Consider the following 11,706-nt stretch of genomic DNA (forward strand, 5'->3'; position numbering starts at 1 on the left):
TGAAGAAATCTTGCATCCTGATTGGTCGATCGAACTCTAGTTATACATCGATTTTCGAACACAATCACGGAGACCAATGGGAGTTGTGCTATGACGCAAGATGTAGCCGTCAACAATTTTAGAATGGAATTCCGAATAAAACCCGTTTTATTTTTTATTAAATAATAGTAAAAAAAAATCTAAATCTAAAAATAGATCTCGTGACATTTCGTGTCTTTGTGGTTTTCGATCTGCATTAATAATGACAAAGATGTTTTCCCAGACAGCACACATGTCCAAAAGACATCTAAAAGACGACTTAAAGACGTCTTAAAGTCTTTTAGACGTCTTTAAGACATCTTTTGGCCTTTTTGTGCTGTCTGGGTTGCGTGTAAAATATTCCATTCGCAAAAATGAATAATGAAACAGCTGCTCTGGTAAAAATTTATTACTTAATATAATAATATTTTAATTTATAGTCTAGTTTTTCTTGAGATATCAAATGCTAAGAAATTTCAGATAATTCTATCAGAAAATATCTCAATACATTTCTGTCAAAAGATAAAAATTTAATGGCATTGTTTTAATCGAGCAGCCTACATACACAATGATTTATTTATGTATATAATTTCTACCTCATCTCCTAACAAATGTAAAATCAAAAGTCACAACAATTAGAGATTTTGTCAATACAAGAAATTATGTTACGAATCTGTTTTCCGATGTAGACTTTAAATATTAGCAGTTGATTGAAAAATCACTCATATATACTTTCATTCATTGTCATGTCAATTAAAGCGAAACACAATAATGAATCTATACTTTATGTGTGTATATCTAGCAGAAATCGAGCAGTATTTAAAAATGGCCGCGATATTGCGTTAGAAACCAGCTTGATCGCTGTCAAAATAAATACGTTACGATTGATATACGTCATTCCAACCGTCGTAGTGAAATACGTCAATGGCCTATCTTATTTATAATCTCTCGATCAGGCCTGCCAAATATTTTGACGTAAGATTAGCCGGATGCGCCGCGATACGACATTGTTACGAGAATCGCGAAGACGCACTTTCGTCGCTCTGATTTCGTTCTGTCGGAAAAACATAAGATTTTGCTCGCGCCTCTTTTCTCGCATTTTTCTCAGGTAAATAGAATAGAACTAGAAGCACTAGAAGACCGTTTAACAAGATCAGTTGCGGTGGGGGTTAGCGTTCGTTACGAGAGTCGTGGAGTCGAATAGTGCATAGTTTTGTATTCGTTAACGAACGAGGGAAGAAAACAGCGATGTCACCCGGGATTAACGGCGGTGGTAGTCCCCGTAATACGGGCACCTTGCCGAAAAGCAATCGCAGAAACGATAGAAACCGAGAGCAGTCCGCTGTTAATCAGCAGCGCGCAAACCGCTTGACTTATCACGGCTACCAGCAGCACTTGAACAATGTGGTAAATTCATCAAGAGAGAAGACAACTTCTTTATTACTCTCTCTTTCTTTCTCTCTTTTTTTTCTTATTTTATCATAGATGTACAAAAATAATTAATTGTAAGAAGAAACATACAATGCATCTCTTGTTGTTATATGTGACTTTCTTTAAATAATTTTTTTTATTACTGATAAGTAAAAATTATTATTAAACTTTATTATTTTAAGAATTACTATATGTTATTGCTTGTAATTGTTATTATAATACACTTTCTTTTTTTGTACTTTGTATAAAATATTTATCAGTAGTGCTATAGAATCATATGTGAGCGAATAATTATTAAGAAATAATTATATAATGCATATATATTAAAAGAGAGAAATCAGTTTAAAAATCAAAAAATATTTAGCAAAATAAGATGCTTGAAACTTACGGGACATGCCATTAAGCTGCTCCTAGCAGTATCGAATTCAATCTATTAATAGACTATAGAGTAGTGGGGTGTTTCTTGCTCTAAGAATACTCGCAAAAGTGGATCCACATTGGTAACCAGTAGAGCTACAGGCATTGTTCTAATCGTTCTACTTACTTTAATTTTATTTTTGCACTTGCATAAATATTTTATCTATGTAAAAAAAATTTCTATTAGTTTCAATTGGGCTGGCAAACAGTGAGTGAGCGTGGATGTGAACCAAGGGTATCGAGGACAACAAAGAACAGTAACACAAGATCAGCTTCCTCTCTACCTTCTTCTCTACCTTCTTCATATTTCACCACATATCAAGACTTATCTGATTTTGGTAAATGTATATATATGTATATTTAAGTCTATCTATACGTTCTTTCTATCTCAGTAAACATTATTTATAATTTCACCTGTTATCACAGCATCACATAGCTCAGCAAGTCAGTGCAATTATAGTGCAGAAGAATACATACCTTGGCTAAAAATGGTACCACCTATTGATCCTAGAACTCAATCACCATCACAATTATCACAAGAAACTAAGCCTTCGAATGTGAATAAGATGGTACAGTAATTATATTTTAATATCTTTTCTAAATGATGATTATTATAATTTTAATTTTATTATGATATTTCTTAAAGCCTGATAGAAATCAAGTAGAGAGCCGGTTAAATCAGATCAGGGATTATATTAAAGTTACTGCAACAATGATAGAATCTCTTAGTCGATCTTCCGATCTTGTAAGTATTATATGTGCAATAATAACATTGTGTGTATCATATTTTTAATATTTTATGTTATAGAATAATTTTATGTTTTGCTTAAATTGTTCTTCAATATCGTAATATTTTATAGCGCGCACAAGTCCAGAAGGAAAAATTAAATAGAATGGTGGAAGATCTTCAAGATAGCGAGACAAAGCTTTCGAAATTATTGGAGCAATATCAAAATCGCAGTGTTTGTGACGAGGTGATTAATATTTAATGGCTGTCGAAACATTGGCGAATTTTGTTTTTGTTTTAAATAAAATATTTTATTTTACACAGAACGGTGAAAACGGAACAGAAGATGTAGATGAACGCGGTGATGCTAATAGAGAGATGCGATTATTAAGAAATATGGAAGAATATCAGAATAAACTCACACAATTACAAGAACAACAAGCTAACTTGATGGACATGCAGATACGTGTCAGAGAAAGATTGAATGAGGCGCGTCAAGCGCAACAAATGCTTTTGCAACAAGAGAATCAACAAGAGAATCAACAAGAGAATCAACAAGAGAATACATCTAATTTGGCTACATGGGAAGGCAACCATGCACCTTTGTCCGATCCGATTAACGTCGAACAACTTGAATCGGAAACGGCGGCGCTAAGAGGGAAATTAGCACAACTTCAAAAAAAGAAGAATCATATGGATCAGCTTGTAACAGAATTACAAGCCATAGAGGCTTATGACAGAGGCAGTGTTAGTTTTATTTTTAACATGATATAAATAACAATCACATACTTATACATCTCAAAATTTACTCCATAGTTTTTACATAATATGCAAACATTTTTTTTACTTAGTATAATATTAATGAAAATTCTATTATTTATTCTAAAAAAACTATGTATTTGTCTCTAACTCATATTTAACAAATAACTTAACAGAATTTGTTTACATTAATAATTCTGTGTAATATTTACTGAATATTTGAAAAGATATTTTATTAAACTGTATTATTTTCTTGATCTTACTGGCTTGTTATGTAGAATATTACATCAAATTTATATTTGCGAGATGTATATTTATTTTTATGTTTTAGAAATAAGTTTTAATTATTATTATATTATCCAGGTTTCTGAAAGTGCAAGAAACACAAGAGATAAAGCCGCGGAATTAGAGGCAATGAAAGCGCAGCTCGCACATATAAAAGCTTTAATGGAAGATGGCACAAGAATCCGTGATTCTATGGATTCTACTTCCGAGTTTGAACAAGATATTGATGTGACCTGTGAAGGTGCAACAGACAATGGAATTACGGAGGATGTGACGAACATTTCATTTGAATGCCGAAGCGATAGCGACGACGTCGGTCATGGGAAAGTTCGAAATTCCGTGCCTACACTCGAAGATATACAAGTAATAGCAATCATAATATTTTTTATAATAAAATGTATAAATTGCAACATTTCTCTTTTTTTTAGACTGTAACACGAGAACTTAAGGAACAGTCTGCGTTACTTCAAGCTACGCGGGCTGAAATACAACGTTTAAAACAACCATTATCTGGAGTTACCCATCCTGCTTCTTCGTCCTCCTTTTCATCTTCAAGTCCGCCTCCAGCACTTATACCTGTAAATGCAAGTGAAAAGAAGCAGAGTAATAATGTTAGTACAGAGACTCAACCCATGCAAGTTAAAAGACGTCAACTGGAAGATTTTATAAAAAAGGTCCGAATCATATTTTTTACACGTTATTTTTGTTTTGTTTTTATATAATTACAATTATACAACTCCTTTAAAAAAAAATAGGAGCAAACGCAACCGTCTAATGCGAATCGAGATGTCCAAGTGCCAGATCACAATAGTCAAAGAAGTTCGGGTTCGCAAGCTAGTCATACCAGTACGCCTGCAAATATCTGGCCACCTACTACATCTGCCACAGGTAAATATTATTACTATATTATTACTATATGTTATAATAATATTAAATAATGAATTTTTATGCATGTTTTCTGTAGGTGGAGGAGGTTCTAATGAGCAAAGTGTGGATGGCATATCTACGTCAGACAATTTATTAGATATTGGTCCACAAATCACTGCGATTGAGAATGGTGGATTTAATAATAATTGGTCTGCTTGTCCTGTACCACCTGCGTCTATTGTCAATCAAGGACAACATGGTAAGATATCAAATCAAGAACAATATTTTAAAACTTTAAAAGATTAAAGAAAGAAATGTTAAGATATGTTTTTTGTTGTAGCTTCAGTTGAATATTATCGGCAATTATTATTAAATTCGCAAGCTCAACAATTGCAAATGATGGGTACGACAGTACAACAATGTTGTCAGCTTCTGTGGGCGCAACAACGTGAGTTACAATCCATGCGTGCCGCTATTTCTCAACTGCAATTACAAATGAGATCGCAAAATGAGGCACCGCAGCGCATCAACAATGCCGAAAGTCAGGAGGAATACTCTAATCTAAGCCGGAGCGTTCACAATCTCGGCGATACGTTGGATGCAACTTTGCCTCCTAGTTCGTCTTTACCAAATCTTGTGTCACTACCTAATTCTTCAACAGCATTATCACATACTCCGATAGTTACTTCTAACTCACAGCAACAACAGCAGCAACAATTGAATAATCAAGTACCTCCTGGTAATAGAGCAAACAACTACTGGGACAATTTTCGAAGGTAAAAAAATTGATTTACATGTCAACATATGAGTATATACATCTCGTCTTTTCTAAAATGTTATAAAAGTGCAGTTAGTTAGATTTGTGAAAATTATATTTTATTGCATATTTACTCTTTTACTTTCATAATTAAGTTTTTATTTACTTGAGTATAAAAAAATTTTCCTTAAAAATCTTTCTCTATTTATTATATTTGGTTTTGAATATGATTGCCATAATAAAGAAAGATGAACATGAAATTAATTACATTTTAATAATAAGGAGCAGACAACCATTCGACAACCATTATTTAACTATAGAAATAATTTGATCAGAAATTTGTACTCTATACTACTCCATATTTGTCATATTCCATAATATTTCGTAATTTGATCAGATTAGTCGCACGTTTTTGTTTCCTGTATATGTTTTTCTGTAAATCTAATGTATTACATTTAATAATAAACATCACAATTTTTGTCTTTGTCATTTTCCGTCTTATACTTTTCAACTATCATTACCTTTATTTAAAACTGAGATATTTAAGCATATATAGCCTATATTATAATTTAGTTAAATAATCCTATGTGGTTAATACAAACAAAAAACTAAATAAGGAAAATATTTATTGGTAGGTAATATATATAGGTACGTAAACAAACTTTTCATGATTGGATAGAACATGTCATCAATCTAAATTTTTTTATAACTAACACTTATCTGCATGCAGCGTGATAATAATTATCCTAACATTTTTTGTGATTTACTTGCAATTTTAAACACAATACTCTTCTCTACCATTTTAATTTAAAATTTTATTTTTCTGTAACAGATAACTTGTTTTATGTATCAATATAAATTTTTTAAATATAAATTTTGATATTTTTACATAAAATTAAAATTTTAAATTAAATAAATTGCCTTAACCATATCTTTTTTTATTTTCAGTTATTCTCGGCAAAATCTGCTCTCAGGGAATGTAAAGACAATGACTGATTCTCCAGTAGTTACAGCAAATTCGGCGTGTTCTGCAAACACGACTAATACAAGCGGAAGTAGCATCAATAGTTCGCTAATGTATGGCATATAAAAATTATTAAAGCAATATCAACATGTTCTTTGTATGATATTTTTTTATTTTTTATTTTTTATATTTAAGAAAAGACAAGCGGAATAGAGAACAAGGAGCTGATAATTTACCTTTACCGTTAATCAGTGCAGAGGCACAATATTCATTAAACCTTCAATTACCATCAAATTTACAACAGCAAGACAGGGAAAACACTACTAGTCGTAGTAATATCATAGCAAACGAGATGACTCAACAAGTGGATAATCTTTGGGAAGAAGCTCATAGTTCTTTACGATTAGCATCTGCAACAAATGATGATAATATCTTTAATAATCTCAGGTTTGAATCTTTCTTCCAAGATTTATTATCATCATTAAAATCTATTAACAATAAAAATCAATACTATATATATAATTTTTATTATTATACAAAAATGTATATATTAAATTTGTACAATTTATTATATGAACAGTGCAGAGATGAAAGAGGCAATTAGTTCGCTCATCGCAGTTAATAAAAAACGACCCGATTTTCTAATAATTGTTTTGAGAGAAATTAAGACTATTAGTGAAGATCATAGACTGCGATCTCACTTATTCAGGTCACTTGCAAAGATTACTACTTTACAGAACACACAAACATTAAATAATCCACTGGTTAGTATATGCATTTATTATAATGCAGATAAATAAGTGTATTAGAATTCTAAGTGTGAAATAATATAAGTTTAGAATTCTGTAGTTATTAATGAAAATTTTATGTAGAATGAGGCACCTGACTTAACTCCAAGCGAAAGTTGTCAATCTAGTGATGAAGACTCAGACGTTGGTGCAATTTTGGGTTTTGGTTTGGAAAATCAATCGTCTATGACTGAATTGGTTTCGACATCTCATGTAGACACTGCCTCTTCTCCAGCTTCGTCTCAAGTACCATTAATAGACCATTTGGAAATATCGGTAAATAATATAAAATAAATGCAAAATCCTCTATTATATAATATACATAAGAAATTTCCATCTAAATCATAATTTAACATTGTTAGGGAACATTCTCACTTGACTGTGCAAGTACTCTTCCTTCCACTTCTAATGCTAAGCCTGGTTATAATGAAGACTTGGCAGAGGCTGATCAATCTAGGCCTGACTCTTCAGGGAATCAAAAAGTATTACATCTTCTTTTTTTTAATTTTTCGAGATTAAATGAATGGCATAAATCAATATTAAACATATTATTTCAGTCTTCTGTTGGCGATAATAATGGAAAAGAACAAGAAGAAGCAGCATCTTTACCGATGGGTGCGGAAGCAGTTACCCCTGATTTTGAAAGCCTTGCTGCTAAAACTGAAGATGAAAGAGCAGAGGATACTGAACTTGATATATTTCTTACTAGATTACATCATTAATTTTGATATATTTGCATAAAATAATTATTTAAAATTATTTTTTTCAGTAATAGCAATAGTAGAAAAAAGCATATAACAAAATGTATCTTGATCTTAATAAGATATTGGTTTACTATTTCCAACTATTTCTTCCGATTAAGAAAAATTCTATTAAATAATTGAAATTGATAAGATAGCACAATAGTTATTAAAAATTAAGAACTTTATATATACTAAATATAAATTAAGCAAACACTCGACAATTTGTTTAGTTGATAAACTTCTGATCGAGGTATGTAACTTGAAAAAACAACAACATAAATTTAAATAGATTCAATTGTTTAAGTAATGATAAAGAACATTGCCACTATACAAACTACAGCAAATCTAAGTTATATTGTATTTTATGTGTTATTATATCTTGGCAAATTTAATTTTGTAAAATTTAAAAAGTATAAAGTTTGTAGATACAATATGCAATTATAATTATAATACATTCGTCAATGTGTATATACCATGCACATAAATCATTGTATATACACATTGAACGTTTTATTATAATTTACATTATAAATCATTTTTATATATATATATACAATAATACTGTAATTATAATTGTGTGTTATATCTATTCAAATCAAAGAAGAATGTTGGAAAATGAAAGAAATTGGGTAGATTTTACAGAGAATGAAAGATAACTGATTTTTTTGGAAAAACACTGATCTTATCTTTGACTGCAAGAATAAAATCAAGAAACATATTATATATAAGAAATATATATATAAAGTATATATAAAAAAATTAATAGATGAAATTAATAGATATTTGATATAATATTAAAATAAATTTTAAAATAAAATATATCAATTTTTTTAAAGGTGACATTAGCAAAGTTGTTATAGATTGTGCTTTGCAATCTTGCTTGGTTTGTATTGATTTTCAAAATATTTGTATAATTATAAAATATTAGAAAATATAATTATACAATGAAAATACTGAACACATACAAAGAAAATCAATCGAGACATTTACAGTCGCAACAAAAAAACTAACTGTTTAAAATACAATGTTTCCTCTATATATTTATATTAAATATTCTTACCAACAACAAATCTACATTCTATCTATAATCTACTTTTGATAATTTGAGGTTTTAATTATTATTTTATTATTGATAAAGATTTTCGGCATTCATGAGTAATTGTATAAGTTAAAATAAAGATAATATCTGTTTGGCTTATAGTCGTAATGTATTGCGCTATTTTCTTAGATTTAGAACAGTATGTAATCAATTTTTTTAGGCTTGATTCATCTCATACGATTGCAAACTGGAGGATGTAGAATTAATATGGAAAATTATAATAATTATCATGACATTTTTTTTTACACCTGCTTATTACATTTTCTTTTTTTAGATAGAAACATTTTCTTTTTTTAAATAGAAATATCTAGTTGATAATCCTCGCCAGAGCATAGGCAGTAAATGGAATTACAGTAAGCTGTAATAAGATTATTGGATGAGATGGATCAAATGTGGCCGCGCGTTTCGCGGCATTATTTGCTCCTTTTGTTCTATTCGCGCCTCTAATCCCGATGTACGACTCCATTTTGAATCCTCTTGTGCGAGTATAGACAATTTTTTTTTCTGGAATCGAATTGTTAGAAGTGATCCAGGAAATGTTTTCGAAATATGTCAAGAGGCTGTACCGCTTTAATACAGACATCGTTAAGTGCGGTGTACATAAATGCTCGACAATTTCAGACATAACGTCGAAAGAGGCGATTGGAAATCGTACAAAAGTACAGGTTAGACGTGCTCTAACTCTAATATGATCCTTCGCATCCTAAATGGAAGGTTTAAAGAACGTCTAAAGAATATCCTAAAAATTAGTTTTATATCTTCCAAACATCCTTGATATAATATGTTTGAACATGATACTTCACAGATCTTATTCTAATCGATATATGCAAAGAAAAAATCTTACTCTTATATGTGTTTACAGAGACTTGATATTTTATTGAGATTAGATATTGTATTGTTAGTTTACAAGTTACAGTAAGAATTGACAGCAACGATTGCTTTCAAGTGTTGTTTTTCTTTTTTAACTCGCTTATAATTTAATTTGCGATAAGCTAGATTAGGCTGTTTAAACTTTTACACAAAATATGTATTGATCTTCATGCTTAGGGATGGGTACGCGCAGTCCGAAAGATGAAGGATAACATCTTTGTTGACATTTCTGATGGGTCGAGCTGCGAAATGTTACAAGTTGTTATACCAAAGATCGTGAAATACGATAATGTAAGTTATGGATGTAGTATCAGCGCGGAAGGAGAATTAGCCTTAGCTCCCAGTGGTAAAACCGAATTACGTGCGACTAATATTCACGTAATCGGTACGTGTAATGTCGCAGAAGATCAATATCCTTTTGCACCAAGAAAGAAATATGATCAAGACTATGTCAGACAGTATTTACACTTGAGACCAAGAACACGTAGTTTCTCTAGTTTATTGAGGCTACGTGATCTTGCCACTATAGTAATTAATGATCATTTAAGAGATAGGGGGTTTATAAGTGTACACACACCAATTTTGACATCCAATGATTGTGAAGGTGCGGGTGAAGTGTTTACCGTTAGACCACATTCAAAAGAGATTTTAAAAGATATGAGAAAAGAAGGTCAATCAGAAGATGAGATTTATTTCAATACAAGTGCTTTTCTTACTGTTTCCGGACAATTGCATTTAGAAGTTGTAGCAAGGTGATTAAATTCTAACGTATATCAATATATCATCAATGTCATATGTCTTTGTACAATTATGTTAAATTATGGAATAATGTATTGCTAGAACTTTTTCAGAGCTCTCACGAAAGTGTACACTTTTGGACCTACATTTAGAGCAGAAAATTCTAAGTCAAGATTACATTTGTCAGAATTTTATATGCTAGAAGGAGAAATAGCTTTTATTACATATATTGAAGAATTGATAGAGGAAATTGAGCTTTTAGTAAAAGAAGTTACTAAGCGAATTATTGAAAAAGGAGCCTCAGATTTGTATTCAATTGGTGCCCCTGATCTACGATGGGTGAATAAAACATTTGGATGTTTAACATATGAAGAGGCATTTAATATATTAAATAATCACGCGAATCAGTTGCAACAACCCATTAAATATGGAGAAGCGTTTTCAAAAGAGCACGAATTATTTTTAGTAAAATATAATGACGGAATACCAATATTTGTTATAAACTGGCCAAGAGTCATTAAACCATTTTATATGAAAGAATGTACAGATGATTCATCTAAGGTGAGCCGATAAAAACAAATAATATGCAACTTTTACAGGAAACATATATATTTTTTTTGAATAAAAATATCTATTTTATGTGCATTTTCTTGTAAAAGGTAGCAGCATTGGACTTGTTAGCACCGGATGTAGGTGAAATGATAGGAGGTAGTATACGTGAGGATAATTATGAAAAATTAAAGTTAAAACTACCTCCCACGGGGAATCTTTTATGGTATTTAGAATTACGTAAATATGGGAATGTACCAACAGGTGGTTTTGGAATGGGATTTGAAAGGTTTTTGCAATGCATTTTGGGAATTAGTAACATCAAGGACACTGTGCCTTTTCCCAGATGGCCGCACAATTGCAATTTATGAATAAAGATTTCAGGGCTGTTGTGTTTTATTTAATTTATCCTAAATGAAAACAAATGTAGCTGTATATTGATACAGCATATTTAAGCAATAATCTTTTGGGTGGAAAAACAATGTCGCATGTATTTATAAAAGTTTTTTTTTTTAATTCTTAAAGATTTTACAATTTTATTTCTACAATTTTACTAAAATAATCACTTGAAATAATGTAATTGAGAAATAGCCAAATTATCTTTAATATCTAAATGGAGTGAAAGGTAAAATTACAATCAATAACAATGGTTTAATCTTGAATGCATAGTTTATTGAATATGAAGATACAACAA

General features: G+C 30.7%; 2 protein-coding genes across 4 annotated transcripts; both read left to right on the forward strand.

Moving 5' to 3' along the window:
• The first annotated feature begins 364 nt into the window (after window positions 1–364).
• Window positions 365–9,100, forward strand: Cmb (combover). 3 transcript variants are annotated; one of them, XM_083082406.1, is made up of 17 exons: window positions 365–416; window positions 2,054–2,204; window positions 2,293–2,435; window positions 2,513–2,611; window positions 2,727–2,840; window positions 2,918–3,340; window positions 3,716–4,000; window positions 4,066–4,311; window positions 4,393–4,525; window positions 4,602–4,763; window positions 4,845–5,280; window positions 6,210–6,338; window positions 6,421–6,672; window positions 6,806–6,989; window positions 7,098–7,289; window positions 7,376–7,495; window positions 7,571–9,100. In XM_083082406.1, the coding sequence occupies exons 1-17, from the start codon at window positions 393–395 to the stop codon at window positions 7,733–7,735; spliced, it is 3,258 nt and encodes a 1,085-aa protein (XP_082938532.1). In that variant the 5' UTR covers window positions 365–392; the 3' UTR covers window positions 7,736–9,100. The 3 variants fall into 3 exon arrangements, with proteins under 3 accessions (XP_082938532.1, XP_082938525.1, XP_082938542.1); XM_083082399.1 differs by lacking the exon at window positions 365–416 and adding an exon at window positions 839–1,425; XM_083082416.1 differs by lacking the exon at window positions 365–416 and adding an exon at window positions 1,835–1,968.
• Window positions 9,101–9,305: 205 nt separating this feature from the next.
• Asnrs-m (asparagine--tRNA ligase, mitochondrial) lies at window positions 9,306–11,528 on the forward strand. Its single transcript, XM_083082450.1, has 4 exons — window positions 9,306–9,520; window positions 9,903–10,477; window positions 10,577–11,024; window positions 11,123–11,528. The coding sequence occupies exons 1-4, from the start codon at window positions 9,392–9,394 to the stop codon at window positions 11,381–11,383; spliced, it is 1,413 nt and encodes a 470-aa protein (XP_082938576.1). The 5' UTR covers window positions 9,306–9,391; the 3' UTR covers window positions 11,384–11,528.
• Window positions 11,529–11,706: the final 178 nt, after the last annotated feature.

This window comes from Camponotus vicinus, unplaced genomic scaffold, assembly GCF_025532165.1.
Source record: "Camponotus vicinus isolate PSW18456_S1 unplaced genomic scaffold, iyCamVici1.0 SCAF_1, whole genome shotgun sequence".
In the NCBI taxonomy this organism is placed as follows: Eukaryota; Metazoa; Arthropoda; class Insecta; order Hymenoptera; family Formicidae; genus Camponotus; species Camponotus vicinus.